The sequence below is a fragment of the Carassius auratus genome, chromosome 42 (genome assembly GCF_003368295.1).
Source record: "Carassius auratus strain Wakin chromosome 42, ASM336829v1, whole genome shotgun sequence".
In the NCBI taxonomy this organism is placed as follows: Eukaryota; Metazoa; Chordata; class Actinopteri; order Cypriniformes; family Cyprinidae; genus Carassius; species Carassius auratus.
This window is the reverse complement of record NC_039284.1, coordinates 8921529-8949163: the sequence shown is the minus strand read 5'-3', so window position 1 is coordinate 8949163 and position 27635 is coordinate 8921529. Positions and strand designations below refer to the sequence as shown.

The 27635-nt window shown below is 38.2% G+C and overlaps 1 protein-coding gene across 9 annotated transcripts; it reads right to left on the bottom strand.

The window, feature by feature from the left end:
• Positions 1-642: 642 nt before the first annotated feature.
• On the bottom strand, positions 643-27635 carry LOC113060558 (kinectin-like). 9 transcript variants are annotated; one of them, XM_026229569.1, is made up of 36 exons: positions 27466-27635; positions 20734-21383; positions 20257-20442; positions 18455-18607; positions 18069-18199; positions 17842-17955; positions 17415-17537; positions 16141-16253; positions 15673-15817; positions 14996-15080; positions 14704-14912; positions 14542-14610; positions 14411-14448; positions 13464-13554; positions 13298-13366; positions 13182-13210; positions 12227-12317; positions 11977-12048; positions 11821-11858; positions 11389-11479; positions 11184-11284; positions 9487-9538; positions 9290-9327; positions 9107-9197; positions 8244-8330; positions 6423-6512; positions 6113-6196; positions 5929-6018; positions 5741-5833; positions 4858-4926; positions 4636-4719; positions 3965-4048; positions 2287-2370; positions 2115-2204; positions 1561-1671; positions 643-1431 (listed from the first exon to the last, which is right to left on the bottom strand). In XM_026229569.1, exons 2-36 carry the CDS (start codon positions 21380-21382, stop codon positions 1393-1395), a joined length of 3783 nt encoding a protein of 1260 aa, XP_026085354.1. In that variant the 5' UTR covers position 21383; positions 27466-27635; the 3' UTR covers positions 643-1392. The 9 variants fall into 9 exon arrangements, with proteins under 9 accessions (XP_026085354.1, XP_026085351.1, XP_026085355.1 ...); XM_026229566.1 differs by having other exon boundaries at positions 20257-20445; positions 27466-27634; XM_026229570.1 differs by having other exon boundaries at positions 4645-4719; positions 20257-20445; positions 27466-27634.

The window sequence follows — 27635 nt, the reverse complement described above, 5'->3', positions numbered from 1 at the left end:
AAAGTTACCGACTGCAGCTTTAAATTAAATAAAAATTAAATTTATGCATTTAGCAGACGCTTTTATCCAAAGCGACTTACAGTGCATTCAGGCTATCAATTTTTACATATCTTGTGTTCCCAGGGAATCAAACCCCCAACCTTGCAATTGCTTGCTTGCAGTGTTCTACCAGTTGAGCTACAGGAACACTACAGAAAGCACACGTGAATCATTTAAAGGGGCAGTTCACCTGAAAAAAGAAAAAAGCGCCGCTCTCACGTTGCAATCGGTTACCAGCAGCTTGGACATTCTACTAAACAACTCACTTTTGTATGTTTCATGGGAAAAATATTACTCATTGCGTCTTATATGAGGGTGATCAAGTAGACGCTTTTTAAACAACTGCAACTCATTTATACAAACCTCAAAAAGAAAAATCCCATTCAAAGCTAAATGCTTAAAAATCTTCTCTCTCTCTTGGCCATGTGATCATGTTATTACATTACCATTTTCAAAAAGCTCTGAAAATTCAATGCAAAAAGTGAAGCACATTGTTATATTGAATTGTTATACTTTACAATTCCAAGATCAGACTCACTGTCACCACTATATGAAAGAAAGACAGTTATAACGTTATAAAAAATAAACGGAGGCCACACTGCATTTTTAATCAAGCATCCCTTTTATTACCGTTCACCTGTTTTACAAAAAATGAATGATCAGTGTTAATGAAATAAGCAACAGTAAAGAGTGTGATGATAACAGAAGAGGAGGATGCCTCCGTCTGAGCAGCACTTGAAGAATTGCTTGCAGTGGTGTTTAGCACACATTTAACCCGTCTTTCACCCACGATACCATAACATGTCCCTCAATACAACAGGCCCCCAGGAAAACAAATACTAAACCGAGCAGAATTTGTCAGGAAAAGCATTTATTGGTTAGAAACCGATCTCTTGCAAGTGCCTCTGAATTTAAGGCTTTCGAGACAAGAGCTGAAAACATAGTGAATGTCAGTAGATTTGAACAGTTAATTTATTTTTTAAAACAACACAAATATCCTCAATGTTCTTTATACGAAAGGACGAAAACCTCTCTGGTCGAAGAAAGCGAACAAAAAGTAGTATTCGAAGTATTTGGAGTGAAAATAGGTCAAGTGAACGTCAGCGAGTCGAACCGTCTGGTCTTTCGGATGCCTTTGCTCTGTACGTCTAGTGAATATGAGGAATGCCCCAGCATCGGAGGATCCGGCTCACTGAGTGCACGTCATCAGGGTCCTTCTGGGAGAACGGGAGCCCGGGCTGGAGTGTGAAGGGATTGAGCTGGAGATCACATGGTAAACAGGGCTGGGATCGGACCGTGGGTTATTCTGCTGTGATGCCATGTGGCTTTATGAGAGAAGTCTTCCTCGTTTCATTACAGTTTATTATTAGAATATAATTTATCCCCATCATCCTGGAACAAAAAGACATCGAGGCACTTGTTTAACATAACTTGTTTGGGAGCAAACATTGCCAAAACCAGCAGCCAACAGAATGCTAAATGGAAATTACAGTTAATAAAAATAAAAAAAAAGGACCGTACCCTTTCGTTTCCCTTGGTAAGCTGTCTGTTGACAGACCGAAGCAGTTCTTGTAGTTCCTGTACGGTCTGATTCAACCCTGCCGTCATCTTCTCTTTACGGTCCATCTCCTCCTAAGAACATGAGTCAGACAGACATTTTTTAAATGTCACAATTTTCCAAAGGCTAAAATAAACGACCACACTTGCAGTATCACTGGGATACTTAGAGTTTTTATTAATATTGTATTTTTCATTCTGTTTTCAGTTGTAAAAGTATCCGTAGTTTTCTTATATATTGTATTTAGTTAAATATTTTTATATATGTGTGTGTGTATACATACATACATAATAACACACATGCACACGTGTATGCAACTCTATAACATAGTGGTATTTAAACTTATGATCATTATAAAGTGATTAAATCAGTCCTCCTCAAATTCACACAGGTGTCCTAGTACAGTAACCTCTGGTGTAGTTCATCTCAATAATCCACTCACATCTGACGACCAAAAACTGTCTACATATGTTAAATCGTATATTGTTTTATCATTTAAAGTGAACAGACTTCTCACCGTCTGCGTGAGGCCGCTGGTCTCTATCAGGTCAGCTTGGCCTGCTTCTTTAACGATCTCTGCCTGAATCAGCTCCAGAGACTGCTGGGCCTGTGACCAGGTGACACAGCATTCAATCAGAGGAAGACAAACACTTGATCGCTAACAGTGTGTTCAAATGTGGATGCTTTACCTTATAAAGATCTCCAGCCACTTTCTGTCGCTCACTCTCCTCCGTCTCAAGCTTACACAACGTCTCAGTCAGCCGAGTCTTAAGCTGAAGAGAAACCCCAGGCAAATATCACTTTACTGACAAGTCAATGATGGACAGTTCACCTAAAGTTAAAATCATTTCCTCACCCCCAACTCTTTCAAAACCTGTACGTCCCAACACATGTTTTTTTTTCTCTAACACAAATGTTTGTAGTAAAGTTTTGGTTGTGATAAAAGCTACTTCAAAAGTACACCGACATATAAATTTACATTTAAATTAAATAAATGTAAGTTTCCTTTACAAAACGGGTGAAGCAGGTGATGTCTAAATGTCAAAACGGAGAATAAAAGGTGACAGAACATACAACAGACAAACATTTCACACTAGATTAAATAAATAAAACACACACTACTGTTCAGAAGTTTAAAGTTGAGATTTTAAGGATTTTTTATTTTGGGGTGAACTATCCCTTTAACTGTCACTTCTCATCAATGGCCAAACAAAAGTCAAAAAAAAAAAAAAAAAAAATATATATATATATATATATATATATATATATATATATATATATATCTTATTGAGCCCAACTCTTTTGAACAGTGGTGTGTGTAACAGACAAGAGCTGAGCCTTTATGAATGAGCTTGTGCTTGTGTGTGCATTTCCAAGTTTGAAGCAAAGGTGGCAGTAAGTTAAACCGTGACCGCAGAGATAACAGATCAACACATCGTAACTTTGGCAAGGTGTACCTGTCATCTTTAATGTTTCATATGATCAGGACTTGATCTTTTCTCAAGAACAGCATTTATTGTTAAATTAATGGCAATTTATGATGCCGTTTTGTCATTATTGGAGCATGACGCCCGTTTCACACATACTCCGTCTGCGGTGCGTATGCGTTGCATATTTTTTTACGCACCCATGTTAACGGATTCCAGCGTTCACACTGCATGCGGTTGCGGTCCGTCAATGCGTTCCAGGAGCAGTGCAACGATCGTTTACGTACCGTGTCTATTTTTGATGTGCTGCATGCGCTGAATTAAAGTGACAGCGTATTGTTCGCGGTAAAAATTTACATGGATTGACACAGAAATGCAGTCATTTCACAATAAATGTATACTAATGAAAGCCTACTGTGTTTCACACGCAACACATGGGTTTTGGCTAGATTTAAAACAATGAGTAATACGATGTTTATATTTGAATTTAAATGTGTCTATGAAAGACTGTTACTGTACTGTGATGAAAGAGTATCACAATGCTGAAAAATCTTTTTGATTTGGTGTTTTTTTTTTTTTTTTTTTACATTATTTGATATCAAAATAATGGACAAATGTTGAGTTTTGTGGCTTAAACAGCCGCGGATCAGTCGCGGACTGCAAACGCGTCCTGTGTGAAAGCACAATGAGTCCGTGCTGCTACAGCACCGCATACGTAACGCACACGGACTGCAGACGCACTGCAGACGGAGTATATGTGAAACAGGCGTGACAGTGTAATTATTGGGAAATTAATTCACATTACAACTGAATTCATTGAAGATAACAGATGATAAGCCCTTGCCATAAAGTCCATGCCTTTGAAGCGAGCGCCCTCACCCGTGTGAGCTCAAGAGGAGAAAGGGAAAGCTACTTCAGTTCAACCAGGGGGACGTCTTACCAAATTCAACTCCTCATTCTGCCTGACGGCCTCGGTGAACGAGCCGTCAAGTTTGCTTTGCAGCTCAGTCAAGAGATCTCTGAGCTGAAATGAAGTTTGAGATGTTTAAGGAACGAGTGGCGCTGAGAAACTAGGTGCTGGCTTTGGAGGAAGCCACTGAATTTGATACAATAAATAATGGGCTTCCTATTTCCAACACGTCCACGGAAGATCAAGACTTGTAATGTTCTACTGAAGAAATGTTGTGTTCCCTGAGAAACATCCAGGAAAGATGAGCATTTACTGATTACCACAGAAAAGAGTTCGGACTCGCTTACAATGGAAGTAATTGTGGCATATTTCAATCCTCTACTTGGAAGAAACAAGTCGAAAAAATGTCTTTCTCTGGTAATCGACAGCGTGCTGTTAAAGCATTGAGCTTAACTTGCATTGAAGCCGGAACATTCCTTTAAGACGGTTCTATCCTCCATCCAGAAAATAAAAGCTTACTGCAAAGATCTGCAGGTTAATGAGAGCAGTGGAAACTGGCATTTAGTTTAGCTGCTATAATCTAGTGTGTTAGACATTTAAAAACAACAACCACAAGCAAAAAAATAAATAAGAATATAAGAGAACGAGAGAAGCACAAGCATGCAGTAATGCTTCTGAATGTCATTAGTATTTGTGCTAACCTCTCTGACCTCTGACACATAGGTGGCGCTCTCCCGCTCCGCTCGCTCCAGTTCAGCCTCCAGGTGCTGTTTGTCCCGCCTCAACTGCAATATATACATTGCAAAGCAGTATTCAAAGGCATATTCTTCAGCTGGAGCTATTTTGTTTGTCAAATTCAAGGTGCAAGTTGTCCAGTGTTTGAGAGCTGATAAAGAGCAGGTTGAAACCGAAAGCAAACTCACACTCTCCACATCTCCATCTGAGCTCAGTCTGTCCACTTCCTGTTCCAGCGCAGTCACCCTCTGAGTCATCTAAACACCAAGAGCAGCACATTTTTACTTTGCAGTCTAACCTGACGAATCTTTTAAAACTGCTAGGTCACAGTAAAAAAAAAAATAATAATTATTATGCATTAAGACTATTATATAAATAAAAATTATGCACATTTTAACCCAAATTGTCTTTTTTGGTATATCACATTCTAATAATTGATTTACTTTTTTTATAATTAGGTATTACATTTACTACTATTAGATATTGCATAACTAATATTATAGAATAAAATATAACCTATATAATACAAAGGATCCGAGAAAAAATGATCACTATTTCTGAAAAAATATTAAGCACCACAACTGTTGTGACACGGAAGACTGCAGTAATGATGCTAAATAAAATTCAGCTTTGCTATCATAGGAATAAATTATAAAATATATTCGAAAACTTTTTTTTATATATTGTAATCATTTCATATATGTGTGTGTGTGTGTGTGTGTGTGTGTGTGTGTGTGTGTGTATGTATATATATATATATATATATATATATATATATATATATATATATATATATCTCTATATATATATTTTTTTTGATGAGCATATGTTTAGTCTCTTATACCAATTACAAAAAAAATAAAAATATATAACTAAAACATAATATAATAACATATAATTGTGTCAAAATGCATTGAAATGATACAATGAATCCAAATGCAATAACTGATTTACTGAAATACTACTTCTAATGATGCGCTGCAGGATTCATTAAAGAATCATAATCCTCCTTTTTTGCATTAAACCTCATTAAAATGTGAAAGGAGTAGTGTAGGTCTGAGGAAAGCCAACCTCTCTGAGCTCAGCCTGTGACTGCTCCAGCTTCTCCCTCCAGCGCGTCTCCTCCTGCTCCACACTGCTCTGTAGCCGCTGCAGGATCCCTTCCTGTGCACCCAGCACCATCAGAACCCCTCAATGACATCACTACTCACCCCTCAGCCCACTGTCAGCTGTCACACATTCAGATGCCATGAACTCACCGTCTCTGCTAGCACTTTCTTGTACGTCTCACAATCTTTCTGTAGAACTTTCTGGGCCTCCTCAGCCTCCTTTAACTTTTCTGCTAAAACCTGTCCAAAAAACAAACAAATCTTGTACTCTTCTGAATGTTTATGCATCCGCTTGATTCAAAAAGCACTGGATATTGTCTCTGGTAGATTGTACCTGGGCATCTCCAGCTCCTGAAGCAGGAGCAGAGGTCACTTCTCCAGCCGACGTCTCAAACTTCTGTAGCCACAGCTGGTGCTTCTGCATGATCAGAAATTAAATGTGCATTAGAGGATTCTGCAATCATGCACAGGGCACTGAAATACACCGTAAAAGCAATGCACATTTCTGATATCGGTGAATCCTTTTTCAGAATATAAATTAACTGTGCTTTCCTTGCACAACTGTGGTTACATAATTTTTTTGCTTTGCATGCATGCATGCATGCATGCATGTGTGTGTGTGTGTGTGTGTGTATGTTGTGCACCTGGTCGGTGGGCAGCGGCACGTGTGGCAGGAGTCTGTGTAGTAATGCTCGGCATTCGGCCTCCGCTGACTCCAGCACCGTCTGATGCTCCTGTGGAAAACACAGATCACACACCCCATCAATCAAACTGCTTAAAGGTGCTCACATAACACTTAATGGGTCGGTCACCTCTCTATAATCCACACCACAAAAACTGTGCCTAGATCTCCATCAAGTCCCTGGTGCTCCCCGCCAAAAATAAGAAATTTCACTCATTCTCATCATAAACTCTGATGTAATATTTATCACATGTATGCACACAAATTAGACACACATCAACTTTTTATACTTCTAACACTGAACACTTTTAAACCTCTTCCCTTATCAACACATTCAAACAAGGAAACCTCTAAAACCCAGCACCGAATCACAGGAACTCAAAAAGAAAATTGCTTTAGAACAATTGTAAAACACCGTCTATTTAAAAAGAAGCCAAAAAGCACACATAAATGAATAAAAATAAATACCATTCTACTTCATCTAGACATTTCTGAACATTGCTAGCCTTTAAAGTCACTATAAAACACTGAAACATTTACGTCAACAGTGTGCTGCATTCCAATGAAATGAGGTATTTCACCAGAAAAATTATCGTGGAAGGAATTTAATTGAATTTTTGGATGGATTAATCCTTTAAATCAGAAATAAGTAGGAGTCTATATCCATTGGGAACTGACTGGATTGTGATTAGTCAGTGTTACACACCAAAACAGATCCAGGTCAAATAAAAATGTGCTACAAAAAATACTAACCAAGGTATTACTTTTTGATTAAAAAAAGATTCAAATTTGTTTGGTATTTGGAATAACATGCACTGTTGATTTTTCTTCACAATAAGGTTTTGGACATGCGATAAAATAAAATTTAATTTTGCTTTAAAGGCCAAATAACAAACCTATTTTTATTTTTTGTACTCATTTAACTGAATTGAACAGAACCACAAAAGAGTACAGAGAAGAGAAATCTGGCGAATGCTGAGTTTGTCCAGCAGCTGCAGCGCTGGGACTGAAACAGCTGGAGATGACCGAGCAGATGTCACTCTGGACAGGACATGCCGTCCTCTCGACTCCAGACAGCAGAATTACGCCTGATGTAAGCAGGGTTAGTTATAGCCTCAGGACCGTTTATAGAGTCACTGGTTACTCTATGCCTCGCTACATTTAGATGAAGCCCATGAAGGGGCAGGAGTTTCTGGTTACTGACAGGTCTACACACCTGGCAGGAGGAGAGAGATGATGAGACCTTCAAATGTGTTGGGGAAGGGGAACACGGGAGGGATGAAACCAAACTAATAAAACATCTTCAAAAAATTTGGATTTGTTCATTTTCAACCCAATTTGCAGTTTTGGAATGATTGTGATAAGATTTAGATTTGTGCCGACAGAACAGTGGAAATCAGGTGATCAGCATGCTGGGAAAGAGGAAATCAAATGACACGATGGGCATGAAATGATTCTTAATCTAATAACAATAATAAAAAAAAAGATAAAAAAATAGCTGCACACTCATTTCAGGCGTCTCGTTTCAATTAAAAAAAACACACAAAGGAGAATGTGTGATTCAGTCAAAATTCAAAGCACATTGCATGTTTTTACAGCTCTCAGCATTCAACATGTTAGTAGCATGCAGCTGAGCAATGTAGAGTTGTAAAATGAGTACGCAGCCATTCAAGAGGAGGTTAGAGAGGAATGAGAACTTGACTGGTCAATAAATGGCAGAGGCTTATTGGAGATGCTCTGATTTGACTCTAGAGTGAAGTAGTTTGGGAGTTGTGGTGCGAACCTTGGCGCTCTTGGCGAGTTTTCCCTGAAGTATGGTCTCGGTGGCTGACAGTGCCTCCATAGCGCTCCAGTTTTTCTCCCGGAGCTCCTAGTCAGTTTCAGAGAAACACCACTTTCAGTTCAGCCTACACTCTTGCCAAACAAACGACTGTCCCATTCCCTGAACCATGTATACAGCCCAAAGCACAACCTGGGCATTTCCATGCACCATTGTTTTACACCGATATTAAATATACACAAAATAATGAAGGTTAAAAAAATAATAATAATAAAAGTTTATACATGTGCATGGAGTTTAAATTCCCTAACAATGACCAAACTCAAAAAAAAAACAAAAAAAAAGAAAATGTACCATGAAGAAGGTTTAACTAAAAAGCAGTGGAACAAATGCATGATATATTCAAACAGATTACATCATAGCACACCTAAAAATAAATAACATTTACTGAGGTGATGTACACAGGTGCTCCTAGACCTAAATCTAAATCAGCGGTTCTTGTTTGTGTGATACGACAGTGATCTCAGACTTTATACTGATCACCACTGACAACCACCATGTAAACATAGCTTTTTCTAGATCACTGACATTACTATCTCATAAGAGTATATCATATGTATTTTCTTATATGTATTTTTGACATATGCGGTAATTATCACTAACAGTTGTATACCCACAACATTTGTACGAAATGCATTTGTCAAAGGTTCTGGGATGCACAGCATCTGGTCAAGTCTTTAGATCTGCCATTCGGATTCAAATCACTGCTTTACATGCTCATTAGCATGTGCACAAAGCAAGAAAAGCTAAAGCTTGGCTAGTCCTCCTCTGTCTACAGGAAGAGAGCTGCTCAAGACTTCACTTACATTGTTCTTCTTACGATGAAGCTCCACCGACTCCCTCAACTCGAGCAGCTCTTCCTGGAGGTCAGATATCTGCTTGTCCTTCTCTGCCAGCCTGAAGACAGACACGGAGCAGAATGTGTGAGAAGCCTTTATTACACTAGAACACGTACTCATATATCATATATAAAACAACATGAATCTTACGCTGTTAATTCCTGGCTGGAAACTGCTAAAACAGTTTGCTTTGGGGAAAAAAAGAGACACTTCTGATTACATCAATGCAAGATACAAACTGAATGTCACAATGTCAACACATTCACCTAAAGTAGATTTGAAGTGTTACATTCATAGTTTGTAGTGGTTGCTCGCTGCATCTGATATGAATTTCTCAACTCTCTTACCTTCTCCAGTTCTCCCCGCAGCCTCTCAACATCCTGATCCTTGGCCATTAACCTAAGATACACACACATGCATTATTAATCTGTGCAACTCAACAGTCATTTTGTCTGGGAAGCTCCTAAAGAATCTTGTACATTATAACGGTACGTGTATTTGTACCGGACCGTTTCGGTACAGAGCTTTCGGTACGGTGCACTTGTGTACCGAATGACCGAATGCAATATTTTGTGTGCGCAACATAGGTACACTTTAGTGTTTCCAAACAATCATATTAAGTGGCGGAAGTCTCCGCGTTCAGCGCAAATCCCGCCCTGCAGCTGATTCTAACACCAGTGACACACTGGCTGCGTGGCGTCTTCACGACAACAACATCTATACTTCATGTTGAGCATAAATATAAAGCCTACTGATAAAGGACACCGTCAACAATATTGACGGCAAAATAGACCATGTTTGACAGGTGCAATATGCCAGTGTGTCTCCGGCCTAAGGTTTTCAAAAGGCATCACGCGAGTGTGAACATCACTACAACTAGGAGAAAAACGAGTGTAATTCAAACGCAGCATCCGTCGGCATTTAAACAGACCTTTGCTCTTAATTCTGATCGGTCCAACGCAATAACGAAATCTGAGCAGGTCTAAAAACTGAAACTGTTGATGCTGCACTTTACACTTTGGAAAAGTTATATATATATATATATATATATATATATATATATGTTAAATATGAGCAGTTCTACAAGCTGGGATTGGTAATGCTGCACTGTAATCATAGTTATTTATATTTTTCATTATATTTTATTATATAATATTGGTTTGAGACAGAGTATTTTATTTAGTGGAGAACTTTGCAGCAGTATTTTATTTCTTATTCTTTTTTTAATTGTATATATATTTTATTAAAAAGTATTTTTTTTTAAAGTGTAAACAAATTGTTAAAAAAAGTTTATAGTAATAAACAACCTGCAGTTTAATGTTTCCGTTTCTTTCCCTTACTGTACCGAAAATGAACCGAACTGTGACTTTAAAACCGAGGTACGTACCGAACTGTGATTTTTGCGTACCGTTACACCCCTACTGTATGGTGTCAAATTGTGGCCAAAAGATTAGAGTAAAATATACCATTCGGTAAAGGCTACAATTGGCGGCACAATTTCAGGTTTTATAAACGTAGTATTCTTAAATAATCACATAAATTATGTTTCAGGAATTGGCTTATCGAACCAAATTTGAGATCTTTGGTAAGTGCTGGGTGATATGTCTAAAAATATTAAATCACACATAGTCATTTTTTTTCTACAGCATTCAATATCCTCCAGATATTCATCATTTCATATTAAATCACAGTAATGTGTTATATTTTGTAATATAATCCAGATATTTGTTTCATACCATTAATAAAGAGCATTCCACATGTTTGTTAGACCTTGAAAACGAATGTAAACATGACATTGTTTGTTTACAATTAAACTCCAATTTGGGCTCCATGAAATCCATTAACATTCTGTGTTTTAATAGAAATTTATCACCAGACACTTAGTTTATTTATTCTTTTAAAAAGTAAATCAAATAAAAACATGAGACATCATTTTATAACAAAACACTGCCAGTTTTTCACTTCTGCAATGTGATGAATTTCTAAAAAGATCCATTGGGGTTAATCGAGGAGCAAAAGGTCATGTGACAGGAGTGATACATACTGAACATGAAGCTCCTGGATTTTAGAGTTTGACTCGTGAGTTTCTCTGCTCCTCAGCTGGACAAGTTCAGTGTTCAGAGTCTCGACCTGCTGTTGTAGATCCTGTGAACACACACACACACACACACACACAAGTCTTTAATACATCGTGCAAGAAGAGACGGTTCTAGAGCAGGGAATCGTCCAAATGAACAGACCACACTTACCTCCACTGCCTTCTTTGTCTCCGATTCTTTGTTCATCGCTGACTGCAAACGTTCCTCGACCGATCGAATGTTTTCATCCTTCTCCTGAATCCTGCACAAATCAGAAAGTTGAAATACTTCAGCACTCAAGAAGTAGTTTCTGCCTTTATAAACTCACAAGTAATGCGATTTCTAAGTGCGCGTTTTCAAACGATAACAAAACTTCATAGTGGCATATCGCAGGAAATCATCATAGTGGCAAAGATGGTGTGCTATATTATAAACATTATCCATAGCTGCCGAGAAAATGTGTGCACATGCAAACAGCAGGATTTTATGTGTAGAAGCATACATACCACCGCTTGCATGTGCACATCTCTTTGTCACGGTCTTCCCCACATTCTCTCCATATTTCACACACACACACACACACACACACACAAAGCAACTTACTTCTGCTGTAGCTCTTCTAGCGTCTTTTGTGACATTGTCTGGAAAAATGTGTTGGAAAGAAACAGGATGAATGTGAGCGAGCAGCTTTGGCAGGCATTAATCACAATATCTCTCCATCCTCCACAAACATTAACTGTGTGTGGTAATGGTACTCACTACCTGCTCTGTGGCATGTTTCTGTGCTGCCTCCAGCTGCTGTTTCAAATCTTCAAATTCATTTTTCATTGCCTGTAAAAAAAAAATTTTTAACAGCTGTTGTGAAAGCATTCATGGTGCTTTAGCTAGTTTATATATATATATATATATATATATATATATATATATATATATATATAGATACACACACACTGTAAATTAATTAGGAATTAACCAATTTTTAACACTTGTTAAAGACTTGCTTGTTCACCTTGAGTTCGTCTTCTTTATTGGCCACCTGAATGAGGCTGGACTCCAGCAAATTCTCCACCATTCTCACCTTCTCATCACGTTGCTGGAGGCTAAGATCACAAAACAACACCCATTCATTACTGATCATTAATAAACAATACATGGCACTGCGTTTATAATGACATTTTCTTCTGGTTGGAGGAACTTAAATTTGAGTCCTTTCACACTACAATTAGAGTTGTGATTGATCATTAATAAAAAAAAAAACGTAAAATTCATTCAAACTTGACAAATGTTACTAAGAAATGCTAAATTATAGCTCTAAATGATACTTTAATTAGGAATCTGGTTAATTTCACAAGCGTGTCTAAACTAAAATCCAATCTAAACTAAAATTATAATATACTGTCTTTTAGTTTAGATACACTTCTAATAACACACACACACACACACACACACACACACACACACAAACAAACTTGTATTTATTATAATCTTTTCCATTTTTTAAAACTACATTTATTTCAATTATTTAAGATCAAAATGCATCGTTTCAGTTTGAAATACATGTTTATGATGCTGTTAATCTGAAAATATTTAAAATTGTCGTTTACGTTTAGCTAACTTATGATAATATTTTTGATAAAGATTTTTAATATTGGCCATAATATATAACTGGTAATTTATAAATCCATTGTCTAATTTTAATTAACTTTTTTGGGGTTTAATTTATTTATTTATTTTTGCAATAATGCTTCTTGTTAATTATTTATAATACTGGTCATCCCTTGAAAATAGTAGGAACATTTTTCTTTAGACATTTTTTATTTATATATAGACATACTGACATTTGATTTTTAAAATCTATCTAACATGAAAATAGTTTATCGGTATTGGCCTGATCTTTTAGATCAGTGTAGCACTAGTGCGGTCAGTATTTTGTTTATAATTCTAACCAATTTCAATGCACTCACCTTTGCTTTAGTTGATCCATAGATAGAGCCTGAAGAAAGAGAAGACACGTCAGTTGTGTGCGTTAGTGTTTAAGTGCGTAATGGATTAGTGGATAGAAAAGCAACTGAAGTCAAACCTGCTCAGATATCTGTGCCTGCAGATTCTGGAGGTCCGTCTTCACTGTCAGGTTCTCATTGTGTATGGCCTGCAGAGGGCAGAGGGAGGACCGTGTGATCATTACACAGCAGAAATCACACTTCAGTTTAACTGGCGTGAGCAGGAGCGAGGGTGGGGACACTTGCCTGCATCTTTGTCTCCCTGCCGGCGCTGCTGCTCCTCTCAGCATTAAGAGAATCTTCTAGACTCTTCCTCTGTAGCTCTTTGTCAGCCAGCCTAATGAGAGACACATGCAAGATAACACATAATGAGGTTTAAGACCGCCGACTGCCTTAAGCTGTGTCCCAACAATGTGAGGCATGATAAAGCGTCAAGGGACAAATCTGTTCCATGTTAGGACTTTTGGCTGAAAGGAGAAGGTCCAAATCTCATTCTACATCTCTGTTGATCAAACCACAGATACTGTAATTTTACTGCTTCTCATAGCATTTTACTTGACGCTGGAAACTGACTGGTCAGGATGCAGAGTCAGGTCTGTTTGACACCACAAGCATCAGCACTGTACAAGTGAAGCAGCAGGGTAATGCATTTCATGCTTTCACCAAGTGATATATCTGGGTTGAAAAAAGCTGGGTAAATATAAATGAATATTACAGTGTTTTTATAGCTGCAGCCATTTGTTTTTGTGAAATTATATCAATTAATATGCTACCATTCAAAAGCTTGGGGGCAGTACGCATTTTAATAAGAATAATAATAAATTGAAATAATATTAAATGAATTAAAACTTTTAATCTGTAAAGCTGCAACAATCGGACCAAAAGTTACAGTAATATAGTTAAAAAAAAAATATATATATATATATATATATATATATATATATATATATATATATATATATATATATATATATATATATATATATATATATATATATATATATATATATATATATATATATATTTATTATTATTAAAATCACAAAAAAGAAAAAAAATCCAGAAATTTTATATTATCAATTGTGCTGCTTAATATTTTTACAAAGAAAGAAAAAATAAATAATAATAATAATATTATATATATATGTGTGTGTGTGTGTGTAAAACAAGGAAGCTTTGCTGTGATCACTTACAGTTTTTGAAGCTCATCGAAATGTGACACTGCTGTAACCTAAGAGGAACAAAAAAAAAGACTCTTAAAGATGACTGTCCACCAAAACAAGTAGAGACAGATTCCCCTTCATCCAGGAACCCACACAAATACCTGAGTGCTGAGCTGGGCCTGAAGATTATCAATCTGAACTTTCAGCATTTTGTTTTCTTTGAGAAGATCCTATAAACGACAATGTTGTGTGACAATCTGCAGCCATATGACATGCACAACTGCTTCTTTAGAGTTCAAGGCGTGCAGTGATTCCTCAGGTACCTGGACTTGTTCCTGTAGTTGGTTGTCAGGCTGCATGGTGTGCTGAGACACCTCCAACAGCTGCATGACCTTCTGCTCCAGATGCTTGACCTTCTGCTGCTCCTGCTCTTTAAAGACGAGTGTGTCCTTCAGGCTGCTGTGGAGAGTCTGGATCTCCTTGTTTTTACTGGTTATCTCGCTCTCCACAGCCATCATTTGATTCTGCAGATCTGAGATGACACAGAAGACGCTGGTTAAGTGATGTGTGCTGAACACCTGATGTCTGTAAGAGGGTGCGAGTGTTTGTTTCTACCTTGTTTAGCAGCCTGAAGCTTTTCTCTCTCTGCATTCACGTTGTGCAAATAGGCCTGCAGCTCTTCCCAACGACATTTCACATCCTGCGACAAAAGATAGAAAACAGTTTCAACTAAATGGGGATTAAGAAGCTAAATGTAGTGGCGCTACAAACAGATGCTACATTTGAGAGACATAAAACAAGCTCAGCTGTTTTCAAGAGTTCCTGTAACAAGATAATTCTGCCAACAAACAGTGTTGTAAGGAAAATTTTATTTTTGTATCCGTGTATTTGGCCGTTTAGGCAAGCACCTTAAGCTAAAAGTTGACTTTAGTTGTCGGTGTTTTGTTTCGTCTCAGAGCGCATGCACAGAAATCCTCAGCACAAGTTCTGTTTTGTGCTTTTATAAAATCAAGCATGTCCCATTTTGCAAAAACTCTTTTAAATCAACTCTTCAATTGAAGGTCAAATAGCACAGCATCTGAGCATGACTGTTTAAACTAACATCCCACTTCTAATCTAGTGCAACATATTTTATACACATCGTAAAACTCTTAAAATGTCTCTTTTATACATTTTGTAAATGCCTTGTTTGGCGTTTAAATAAAAATGGGACTCATGGGATGTTAGAAAGTTGTTAAGTTGTTAAAAGACGTGCATTGTGCAAGGCTTTGTGACAATGATATGACAGGCACCTCCAGCTGGGACACATTCTGCTTGTAGTTGACTTCGAGACTCTTCCGTTGCAACTCTTCCTGCTGCAGCTTGTTTTTGGTCTCTGTGAGCTCTTTCACCAGACCGCTGTATTCTGAGCGCAGTTTATTCAGCTCGGATGACTGCCTGAAGACACACATTACATGCAAACCATCCAAGTACACAAAAGCTTGTGAAAAGTCTAAGTGTCAACAGGGAAGTGCTCTAAATTGGTCATAGTATGAGGAATTACAATTTCTTTGGTCTTTTGAGATAGTTTATTACTATTCCAATTTCTATCCCTTTAACAGTGTATTTGCCACTTCTGAACATTAATACATTTGTGAAAACCCTATTTAAATTCCAAAAAACTAGAAAAAGGCTTGAAGATGATCATAAAATATTACATTAGGAATCTTGAGACTATAAATGGACCAAAGGAGGGGAATCTGGGAGTTGGTAGGACTCACTTGGTCTCCATCTGGTTGGTGGTGGAGCATCTCTCCACAGCGTCTCTCAGGATGCTGTTTTCCTGCTGCAGCCGAGCGATCTGACCGTCCAGCTGTTCTCTTAACTGTTGGAACTGCAGAGAGAACGTTCACTTGTCATTGGATGGTCTTACTCATAAAAATACCACAGAGCATGCTTTTTTATGCTCTGTTATGACTAGACCTCAACCGATATATCGTTTTGCCAATTTTAATGGCCGATATGCAGCTGATTTGAACTTTTTTTTACAGAATAATGCAGATAAAATGCAAATGGTGTCATTACGTAGTCTGCTACGAGCGACCTAAACGAAACGCTTTAAAGCTTTAGTCTATCGAAAACCACAGAAACTTTGAACGGCCATATCTCCGTAATGGCGCAGCAAATCCACACCAAATTTCAACTCAACGAACCCTGTCAAACACAAAATGAGTGTATGTCTACGAATGGGACCACCCCATATTGATATCCCCCAGGGTTCGGGAGTTATTGGTGGTTAAATTCATGGTCCCAGAGGGCTACCGATGCACGGAGGGTGGAGGGATCCCCCGAATTTGCTGGAGATCTGCCAACGGCGTTCACGAGACAGATAGACCAGTCAACACTTTCACTTCAGTAAGGAGATCTCCTTCAGGCAGCATTCAAGCCTCATGCGAAGTGGACTTCACATGATATTCAGCCATGATTCCAGCTCCAAGGGAACGTACACATTACATTCAAAGGGCATTAAAGTGCACGAGACGTAAATTTAAATTGTATTTATTTACAGAGATATATTATGTCACACGTCTCAAGTAAGTTTCGTATGTGTATGAAGACAAATCTGTGAATGAATGTTCTGAAGTGTAATAAACTTCAACAGAATAAAGTTGAATGGAATTGAATTAAAGTTGAATACACTTCAACGTTACTGTTCAGTGCAATAATGTCAGACTCATTTCGGATAATAAAGTTTACTGTTAAATTGTTAAATGCCCTGCCTCCATTACATATCTTTGTCACAGCATTACAAGTGTTTGATCACCACATTTGAGTGATCATATTATGTATATGTACATCTATATATTCTATATATATATAATATATATATATTATAATACCAGTCAAATGTTTGGACACACAAATGGGAAAGTGTCCAAATTTTTGATTGATACTTTACGATAATATACACAAAGAATATCGGCCAATATATCAATATCAAACGTTTTATATCGGTATCGGGCCCAATAATTTGTCTTCCATCAAGATTGATTACCTTAATCTGCATCTCCTGGTAGCTCTGAGCTTTCACCTGCATGATGTCTTTCTCTCTGGCAACACGATGTTCATGCAGCACAGACTCCACCCGGCCAGTCTTCTGCCTCTCCGCTTGCAGTTCCTGAAGTCCCATTCAATACATTATCTTCCATATTGTCTTAAGCAGTCTAATTATTCAGAATTTTTTTTCTCAAATTAATTTAAATAATATACGGAAGTAAGTTTATTTTATATGAGGTGAGCAAATTTGGAAAAACTTGTTAACTTGTTTTAATAGTGTTAACAACCCTGAGATTATTATTTTGTAGTAATAAAGTAAACCTAAATATTTAATTAATAACCAATAAACCTTATTCATGGAAAGCACCACACACATCAAAACCCGATACTAACATCAGGAAATATAAGTTAAATAAATGACTAACCTGGCTTAACTGTTTGACTTTGCCCTTGGCGATGGACACCTCCTCCTGAAGTGTGCTCAGAAGACGATCTTTCTCTGCGAGCTGCTGGGCCGAGGGCTCAAACTTAGCTGCAGACTGAGAAAGCAAAACCAGAATAATCTCAACTCAAGAGTTCACTATCAAGCACATTGCATCACTTGCATGATGGCAAAAAAAAACACTAAACGAATAATAAAAGTCAATCTAACCTTATACCAGTTGTCCAAAGCGTTGGGACTCCTGTTTCGGAGCAGTGAGACGAGACTGACCAGATCAGAGTCTGACAGCACAAGTCCACTCAGACTGGACAGTAGCTCCTTGAGCTTCACCTCCGAGTTCTCTGCACAAAAACAGACACACATCAGCCTCCTGCTCACGCCATCAGGAAATTATCACAATTCCTAAATCCTCAGTACACAGTGTTTTATGGGATCATAGGATTTGATGTCTCTTAATATGCCTTCTTTAGGACATCTTTTTTAATTTCAAGATGGTGGAGAATACAGGGAGAAATGCTGATTATGAATATACTTATAACTCATTCAACATGGAAAAGCATCAATAAAAATGTTCAAAATAATTAGCAACAAAGTACCTTTGTTAGTTTCGCTCTTCTGTTTCTTGCCATGTTTAGCGGGTGCAGGAGCAGGGGGCGGAGCCTCATTGTTTTGGTTGTTCTGGTGGTTCGTCGAGGTGGTGGAGTCCGTCTGAGTGACTGGGGCTGAGGACTGGACATGTGCCTCATCCACTGAAACATATATGACCACAGCAATTATTAAAGCAATACAAAACTAAAACCATTACTCATCATGTTCCAAATCTGATTAACTTGGTTTCTTCACTAGAACACAAAAGGAGACGTTTAGAAGAATGTCCATGCTGCTCTTTTCCATAAATAACAGTTAATGAGGAAGAAAACTTCCAAATGAAAGTTAAAAATGAACTACAACAGGGTCGGGAATTAATGGGTGTGTGGCAAAAATGCTACAAAAATGAACAAAAACGCCCCACAAATTCAAGATAACGGGAAAAAAATGCCCCTGCACAACTAAACTTTATATATTACGGCTGTCACGATTAAAATGAAATGTTACACTGAAGGAAAAGCATCAATTCTTGTATGCGCTCACTGACTGAATTCTCTCATTATATAAACAAAAACTGCAGATATGATGCAAGTTAGAGATCAACTTTCCCTATTAGAAGCTTCATTGATTGTAATTTTGTAATAGTCATCTATTTTGCCTTCATTGTACAGTTTTTTGAGGTGATGATAAACATGCTTTGTGGTACTGGTTTTTGTCTTCAGGGGTAAAATAAGAGAACTGTATATCAGGTATCTGTGGCGTAATCACGGACTGTTAGAAGGACTTTTATTTGGGTTTTATTTGGTCCTCAGATAATTTTTTTGTCACGCAATATGTTTTAAGGAGAATGGGAAGTGACGTACGGGGAGAGGGAACACTGGAGTTGAATCAGGGAAGTGGCCTGAGTTTAGCAGGCTCCGTGTAATAGTTGCTGGAGGAATTCATCAAAGGAACTTAAAAAAAAAAAAACTATTTTTTGTTGGATTACATGACGATTTTTTTCCTGGACTACTACAGCTTCTCATCGGCTATACAGACTGTGGCGAGACTGCGTACGTTTACGGGGAATATATTGACTGCGGCTTCTCGCCACGATTGGCCTGGTATTTTTGTTTGGTGTTTTTTTTTTTTACGGTCTCTCGGCCAAGACATTGGGGTTCTGAGGGTTAAATGTGTGTGGGGAAATTGTGATAAAGTTTTCAACTGCTCATTTGATGTATCGGAGTGCGGCTGTGTCTCCAGCACTGAAATATCTGCATGTTGCCCGACGGGGTATTAATGTGATATAACTTTCAATACATTTTGTTGAACTTGTCTTATTGATTTTTCGTTAAGATACAATTAATTCAAGTCTACATATGTGCATATCGATTGTATATTTTTTTCCTTTAGTGGTTGTTTAATGAAAGTAAGCTGCTACTGGCTTTAATTACCCCAGTAGGTATTTGATCCGCCCAATACCTTATTATTGCAACAAGTACTTTTCCCTTGCTGTTATAATGTAAGTGAAATTGTTACAATTTGCATCAACATAACATAGTGCCCTATGATTTCCGTGATGCCGAAACAAGTGGAATCGCTAAATCCAGTCATAAAAACTGAATTTGCTGTATAACGCAAAATGTCATGGAAATTTGTCAAAGATTAATCAACTAGTAGGTCATTACATTTATGGGCTTTACGGAACCTTGCCATATATCTAACAGACCAGGTGCCCACTTTATTGATTCACTGACATTTCCTTATGCTCTCATCGTTGACTCAGAGAATTTTAACCTCTCTAGTTTTTCTGATTTTGGCTTATTCTTACCTGTGATGACAGGATCCACCTTCTGCTTCTTCTTCCTACGCCCACTGCCGCTCGAGGGTGGTGGTGGTGCTGCGGTGACAACAGGGACGGCTCCGTCCTTTGCCTTTAACTCCACCTCGATGATCAGAGGCTCCACCTTCTTCACCACAGGAGGAGACAGATCAGGCTTGACCTCAGGTGGATGCTCTTCTGTGAGAAATAAAGAGTCAGGCATCTTCAGAAAGGAACATGAGAAGAAGTGTTCTGGGTGGTTGTCAGGATGCTTTGAATGGTTCTGAAAGATTTTTAGTAGTGATGCACTGGACTTTCAGCATCTGGAAATATTTGGCAGAACAGAAAAACCAGCTGTACATGCATGCAAAGTGCTTGCTTCATAACTGAAGTGTACTTTTGGGCTTTACGGTTCACAAACTGGTTTGCACTTGTGAATGAGAACATTGCATAATACATATTCTTATTTGTAGGTAGTGCACTCACCAGACTCACTCTTCTGCTTCTTGGCTTTCTTTTTGTTGGTAGTCTCAGTGGGGCCAGGGGGCGTGGCCTGACGCTGCAGTGGGCTGGACTGTTTGGTCAGAGGGAGGGGCGGCTCCTTACGGACAGAAGGTTTGGATCCATTGACTTCTGGTTCTTCTGAAGTTGGAGGAGTAGTTGGGGTTTTACGGGAAAGGGGTACCACCGTTGGGGCAGCAGCTGGAGCAGCAGTTGGAGAAGCTTTTGGCTTTTTCTCTTTCTTCTTCCTCTCTCTTATCCCAGACAGAGGTTCTGCCAGGACCGGAGCAGCAACAGGTGGATTCACGGGCACCACCTCAGAATCCTCATCATTCGAGGTAGGGCTAGTGGCATCAGATATATCGAAATCCCTCAGGTCTTCCTCTGACTCGCCGCCCCCACCTCCTCCCAATCCACTTCCACCGGTCTCCTTCTTCTTGTTCTTCTTTTTCTCGTTCTTTTTACGGGTATCGGGCTTGGCGGGAGGCAATTTGAGGTCTCGTTTTTGGTGGGCCAGAACCTCCTCGTAGGAAGTCTCTTTCATGAAGAGCCAGAAAAAGAGGAACATGAGAGCAATGACCAGCGACGGTGCCAGAATGAGAAGGTACTGTGAGTCAGCCATGTCCAGCGCCATTCTTGAAGAACGCAATAAAGAACAGAAAGACAGAATTGAGCACAAATGTTCAGTCCAGCAGGATGCATGACAACTGGGCCAAACAGCCACTTGACAAATACAATCTACAAAGAATCAAAATTGGCCAAAATACTAACATGAAAAAAGGCATAATATCAAGACTACTTAACCACACCAGATGGTCTCTCATTAACTGTATGTAAATGTAAATAAATTAATGGGACACCAGCAAAACTAAATGGTCAAATATCATCCACTCAGATATATCTGCTCTAGGACCCGGTTTTCTCATTATCATCTTAAACATCTTGAGACAAAGTTGTGTATTGTCAGTTGCTATCCATTTGTACTTTCAACAGGCAATGCATTACAGAATGCCTCAGGTAAAGCAAAAGCATCACACTTTGGCACACTTATTCAGCAAATTGCATAGGATGTTCAAATATGGCCAACCAACAGCATTCACAGACTGCTCTGTGGTTGACTTTTACTTGCTTTTCTTACTCTAAAAAAAGAAATTCACACCTAATCGTGGCCTCTATATTTCTGGCTTGTCCGTTCCACCTCCACCCTTTCACAGTGGTATGATCCAATTAGTATGTGTGCTGAGGGCAGCAATCTGGGTTTACTGACATCAAGCTAAGCACCCATGAGCGGGCGACACTCACTCTCACACGTCCACTTTTTCAGTGAGGACGCAGACTGTAAATGAGCATAATGATCATTGAGCTAAATAACAAAAAGCTTAAACAGACTATATAATATAAAACAAACAGCATTTGTTTGTTGAACAGATGACACTGTGGAGATATGCAAAGCCAGAGCGGTCATTCAAGACACCCTTCACTAACTCAACTGACATCCTAAACTCAAGCGCAGAGGGGCTTTGCAAGCAACAAAAATATCACTGGAGTACGCTGATGCGGAGTGGTCGCAGATCTAAAAACAGCACCCACTCCCCCTTCAATAGCCCCTTTCACACTGCACGTCGGACCCGGTATATTGCCGGAACATTGCCGGGTCGCCTTCTGTGTGAAAGCAACCACGTCCCGGGATTGATTCCCGCATTGAACTCGGGTCGGGGACCTAGTAACATTGTCGGGTTCGACCCGGGACAAGCGCTGTGTGAACAAAAGCCAGATCTAATCCCGTGTCGAAGTGATGACCAGGTTATCGCGCTACTCTTTTACCGGCTGTTTTGAACGAAGATCAACGTTCGCAACGAAAAAATATGTGCAAACTGTAATGAAGCAAAGATCAGTTAGTTCCTCACTTTCCGCGCTGACGCCGAGATCGTTTGCTTGCTTCGGTGAAAGTATAACGTGCCTAATGTTTTCGACACGTACATTACACGTCACGCGCTGATGTCACGTGTCGTTACGGGATCTTCACGGGTTGTGTGTGAAAGCACGCACATATACCGGGTCATCACTGGCAGTGTGAAAGTGCCAAATCTAGCGACCAAGGAACAATTGGCGGAACACTTTACCCCTGTATTTGCCGGAATGGGAGTGTGAAAGGGGCTAATGATAATCTATACAAAGCTTAGCCACTAAAAAGCCTCAGAGTGACCTTATAAGAAAAAAATCAGGAGAAAAGTCAGTTTTGCATTTGGTTGACATTCAATCCAGTGAAAAGAAAAAGACTGTATGATCAGTGTTATTTTAGTATCAATATAACTATTATAGTTTTTGTTAATATTTTGATTTAGATATCTTTTTTTTTTTTAAGGTAAAGTTTTATTAATTTTAAAATGTTATTCATTTTTTGTAATTTTATATTTAAAATTAGAAATTATGCCTTGGGAATTAGCTGATTTATTTTTAAATCAGATAATGTTTTTTTTTTTTTTTTAGTTTTAGTTTGACGATCATGAAAATCCCTGAGTCAGACAGAATTAAATAGTTTACTACCAATAAAAAAAGGAAGAAAAAAAATCTATATCTTGTCTGATGTTCTGAGGCAACAAGGAAAAGACGGCCTCTTAATGGAAGCCATAAAAGTGGATGTTTGGTTGAGTGGTTTCGTACAAAACAGAAACCGTACACTGTTGTACTGGATGTCTGGCTGAATTCTGCCTTCAGGAAGGTGAGGAAAACCAGTGACAAGAGCACCAGGTCCTGACTGGAGTCTGTTCAGTTCAGCATGTCCGAGAGATTCACTGTGTTGGGAATATGGATAAGCCGATTACATTAAGAATACATTAAGGATCACCATTCTACTGCAATTTCCCAGGAGTCCTTAAAGAGACCATCAGTCTAACAGTCTCCAATTTCCGGTCACATCTCACAGTGTTACTTAGCCAAAAGAAACCATTTCCATGAACTCTTCATTTATAGTATGTCATGTTCTTAACAAGCGAATAGTCCCATTAAAGGCAGAGATGGAATCAGGGTGGAACTGGAATGCATGCCATTTACAAAAATCTGTGTGTGTGTGAGACATTTAATAAATATTTTGTCTGATCTGATTGTGCTTTCAGTTACCAGAAGAAGAAAAAAAGTGTAGTACTATTAGCTCTGCTTAAAAGATTCTGTCTTGTTTAAACAGACTAAACAATGTTTGAGCAATATTTTCCACTATTATACATTTTTTATTGGTTATTGATTATATAGGGTCTACCAATAAATGGTACCATATAGTAAGTACGCAATACAGTTTACATTAATAATGAATGAAATTCATTAATAGCAAAGTATTCATAATGAATGTTTTATAGGCGTAGTCTAATAATCATGCATTAATTGTGTCAAAAAAGCAGAATTAAAACAAAAGATTAAATCCATATCCATTATCAGACACTTACAAATAATTAGTTTCATTCATACAAAGATAATAATAATGCATATTCTGCATGGGCTTAAGTATTAAAGTTTTCATTAATAATTATCAATAAACAATCATATCCTCTTACATAACATTTTTTTTTAAATATATTAAAATAGAAAACAGTTCTTGTAAATAATTAAATGTTTAACAAAAAATGTCATTTTTTATTAAAATGACTACAGCCCTAATTAGTCAGTTAAATGTTGACGTAAATGTTAAACAAAAAAAGCCTACAATATAATACTAGTGAGAAAATACTTATGTGAAAGCATACTAGATTACTGCAAATGTAGGAAAGGAATTTTGAAAACATACAAGACAGGACAAGCAGCTGTTGAGGTGTAAGCTAGATCTGCTCATTGCCCTTACTTGCATATTCCTTGTTAAGTAAGTGGAAACACATTTCTTAGGCTTCACGTGTGTTAGATTCACACAGCCCTGTGCACAGAGAACAAAGTGGAGATGGGTGTGGTGCGATCACTTGCTTTAAACTACGTGTGCTTTTCTGTGCCCTGCTAAGATGAAAATGAAAAACAAAGATGTGAATCACTTAGAAGCAGTGTGTCTGTAAACACTGCCATGGGCTGAGATGTTTAGCGATGGCGAATCTGTCAGAGACTGTTGATTTATGTAGCTGGTGCCAAGCAAAGTGAACCGATCTACTCAACAACACAATGCCACACTGCCATCTGGATTAGTAAACACTTTGCATGGCTATGTTCAGAATACCATACTGCTATACTACTCTTTCTATTTCTGTAGCGTAGAGCACAGTATTCAAACTGCATGCAAGGAATACCCATCTGGCTTATATTTTCCAATATGTGTATCACAGAGGTTACTAGGATGGGTATTGTATCCCACAATGCAATGTGGTCTACCATTTTCAATGTCATAAACCAGATGTAATACCAACCCTTATTTTAAATATCTCATTGATCAGGCAACCAAAATTTGGCAGAATTTATTAATCATTTACTTTTATGAATTTAAATTTAACAATATAAATACTTTCTAAAAATTGTTAATTGTAGAATTTAAATGTATTAAAATATTTTAACTAAATGTTAACTAAATGTTTTTCGTTACATATTGCAAACGGTTTCAATTTCTATTTTTACCAAATTGGAGGCAGTACATATTCCAATTCAAACAGAGCCAATCAATAGCTGGGCTACATTTCTTGTGTGCAAAATTGGAATAATATTTTATTTTATTGGGGGGGGGGGGTTTAGGGTTTAAGGGATTTTTTTTTTTTTTTTTTAAATGTATTACCATCACTCGTTTCTGATGCAACGTGCATAAAAACAGGTGATGGAAACAAAGCTATTCCCATGATCGACTACTACTCACATGACTTTTGATTCCCTGAACTGAAATATTCCATTATTTGTACAGGACTGTTTAAAACATTCAGAAACCCTCAGGACCCTCAGAAACATGGAGGATAAGGATAGGAAAGCCTTTCTTTGTTGTATTGTGAGTTTCAGCTCAGGAGTCACAGGAAGTGAAAATGAAGTCATCTACTTGTCTTAATCACGTAAACCTCTCTGTGTTTATTTAAATACACACTTCTCTGATAAATGGTTCAGACAAAGAGGTGAAAATCAGGGTCCGCACTGTGTGAAAAGAGCATCTCCTCACCAATATAAACAAACTTACAGACTTCACAAAATGCTTCAATAATACAATTCTCTGTAATAACACTTTCTGTTGAAAGATGTTTTAGGGACTGGACATATGTACGGCAAAATCTGATAAAAAAAAATTATGCATAAATATCAAACTAATTGATTATGCATTATATAAGTGAGAGGGAGAGGAATAAATACATAGTATACACACACACAGACACACATATATATTCATATTTTGCAATAGATACAAATATTTATATGGTGCTTCATGGAAGTGGGTGGACGCTAAAGAGCCAAATTTGCTTGTTTTGATTGTCTAATTTCTGGAGATTTCATTGCAGAATTTTGGGTAAAACACTGTAAAACAATTATTTAAAAAATGTTTTTACAGGCTGATGGCTTCAACAAAAGCATATCCTATCAATTAACATCCTTTGAGCTCACATTAAGTCTGTTTTTAAAGCTTTATATATATATATATATATATATATATATATATATATATATATATATAAAATATTTTTCTCTCACTATTTTTCATGGTCAAAATGACTGGCATTTTTACTTCCTGAAATCCAATTGCTGCAATCTATGAGTCATCTAAATTGTAGATTTATCTTCCCATTAGAAATGACTGTATATTTTAAATATACCTGCTAGAAGTAGTAAACCCTTAGAAGTGTGCTACACCAGGCATGGATTAAAAGCCACAACACAATCCTGATTTCATGAGGTCCAGACGCATGTGTCCCTGTCATGAAGGCTTCCTCTCATTTCTTTGAATGGTAGGTCAGTGCGCATGCGCACACTTAAAGTGACTATTAAAAGCCACCCAACTACTACAGAAGACAGACAATCCTTACGGTTACCTGCATCGAGAAGAACGTGCGAAGAACCAGGACCACTAAAGTCAAAACAGGCTCCAGTGGCAGTGTTTCTGTGAAAACTCCAGACCAAACAAAAAAAATTCACTTGTGAGGAGGATATTTACACTAACAGGTCTACAATAAAGCTCCCTCCTTCGAGATAAGATAACAGTAGGTCAGGACAAGGAGCAAAGTCTTTACAGAAAGCCTGTCCCTCGTTGAAATGACTGCATGACAGTCGGGATTTAAAGTAGGTCGATCTGTTCACTAAGAAACTGACTGACACTTCACTAGCCATAACTCATGACTGACCAACTAACGTTAACCAGCAGCACAAGCACAGTCAGCGGAAGGTGGTGAAAATATCAAAATATCATAAAGTCTTCAGCTCTATCGCACTTATTAGTATCACTAGCTTAGCTTTAGCTTTTTAAGAAAGAGGCGTGGATTGATCGGACATCATCAGCTTGTTCATCAGGCTTAAAACCCGCACGCAGAGCACAAATAAACTAGCATCGTGAGCTCGCGTCCTCTCGGTCTACCGACAGCCTGGATCTCATGGTTTCAGCATTTAAACCCCTGTCCTGTGTCCCAGCGGAGCTGTTGATGCGTTAAAATTCACGTGTTTTTGACCCATTTGGCCTTCCATATAGCGGAGCGCACAGCGCGCTAGGCCCCGTGTGATCTGCTCCATCCACTCACGCTCCACTTCACTTCCACCGTCTGGATATAAAGCCACTGCTTCACGTACCTGCGTGGTGTGTCCTCGATATTACTGTTATTGTCGGGATGTGAAGGCGTTCCTTAAGTGGACGCGCTGTGGACTGTGGCTCCGGGCCGGTTGTAGGCGGCACGTCGACTTGTTTCGCTCCTGCAGGGTCAGGTCAGTGTGGGCTGAAGCGCAGCGAGAGAGAGGAAGAC